The sequence below is a fragment of the Myotis davidii genome, unplaced genomic scaffold (assembly GCF_000327345.1).
Source record: "Myotis davidii unplaced genomic scaffold, ASM32734v1 scaffold1497, whole genome shotgun sequence".
NCBI classification, from domain to species: Eukaryota; Metazoa; Chordata; class Mammalia; order Chiroptera; family Vespertilionidae; genus Myotis; species Myotis davidii.
In genome coordinates this window covers 1,075,263-1,075,559 of record NW_006290147.1, presented here as the reverse complement: position 1 = coordinate 1,075,559, position 297 = coordinate 1,075,263, and the positions used below count along the sequence as shown (strand labels likewise).

The 297-nt window shown below is 71.7% G+C and overlaps 1 protein-coding gene across 1 annotated transcript in view; it reads left to right on the top strand.

Moving 5' to 3' along the window:
* LOC102763687 (patr class I histocompatibility antigen, A-126 alpha chain) overlaps window positions 1-297 on the top strand; it is a 43,242-nt gene that overhangs the window by 353 nt on the left and 42,592 nt on the right. The window contains exon 2 of the mRNA XM_006763198.2: window positions 3-239. Coding sequence (XP_006763261.1) covers window positions 3-239 — 237 coding nt within the window. The remainder of the gene's footprint in view (window positions 1-2; window positions 240-297) is intronic.

Below are 297 nucleotides of genomic sequence, written 5' to 3'. Positions count from 1 at the left end.
CTTGTCCCGGCCCGGCCGCGGGGAGGCCCGGTACCTGGAGGTCGGCTACGTGGACGACACGCAGCTCGAGCGGTTCGACAGCGACTCCGAGAGTCAGAGGGCTGAGCCGCGGGCGCCGTGGGTGGAGCAGGAGGAGCCGGGCTACTGGGACCTGAGCACCCGGAACGCCAAGATCTCCGCACAGACTTTCCGACTGAACCTGCAGACCCTGCGCGGCTACTACAACCAGAGCCGGGACGGTGAGCCACGGGGCCCGGGGCCGGTCACCACCCCCATCCCCTCGGACGGGCCGGGGGC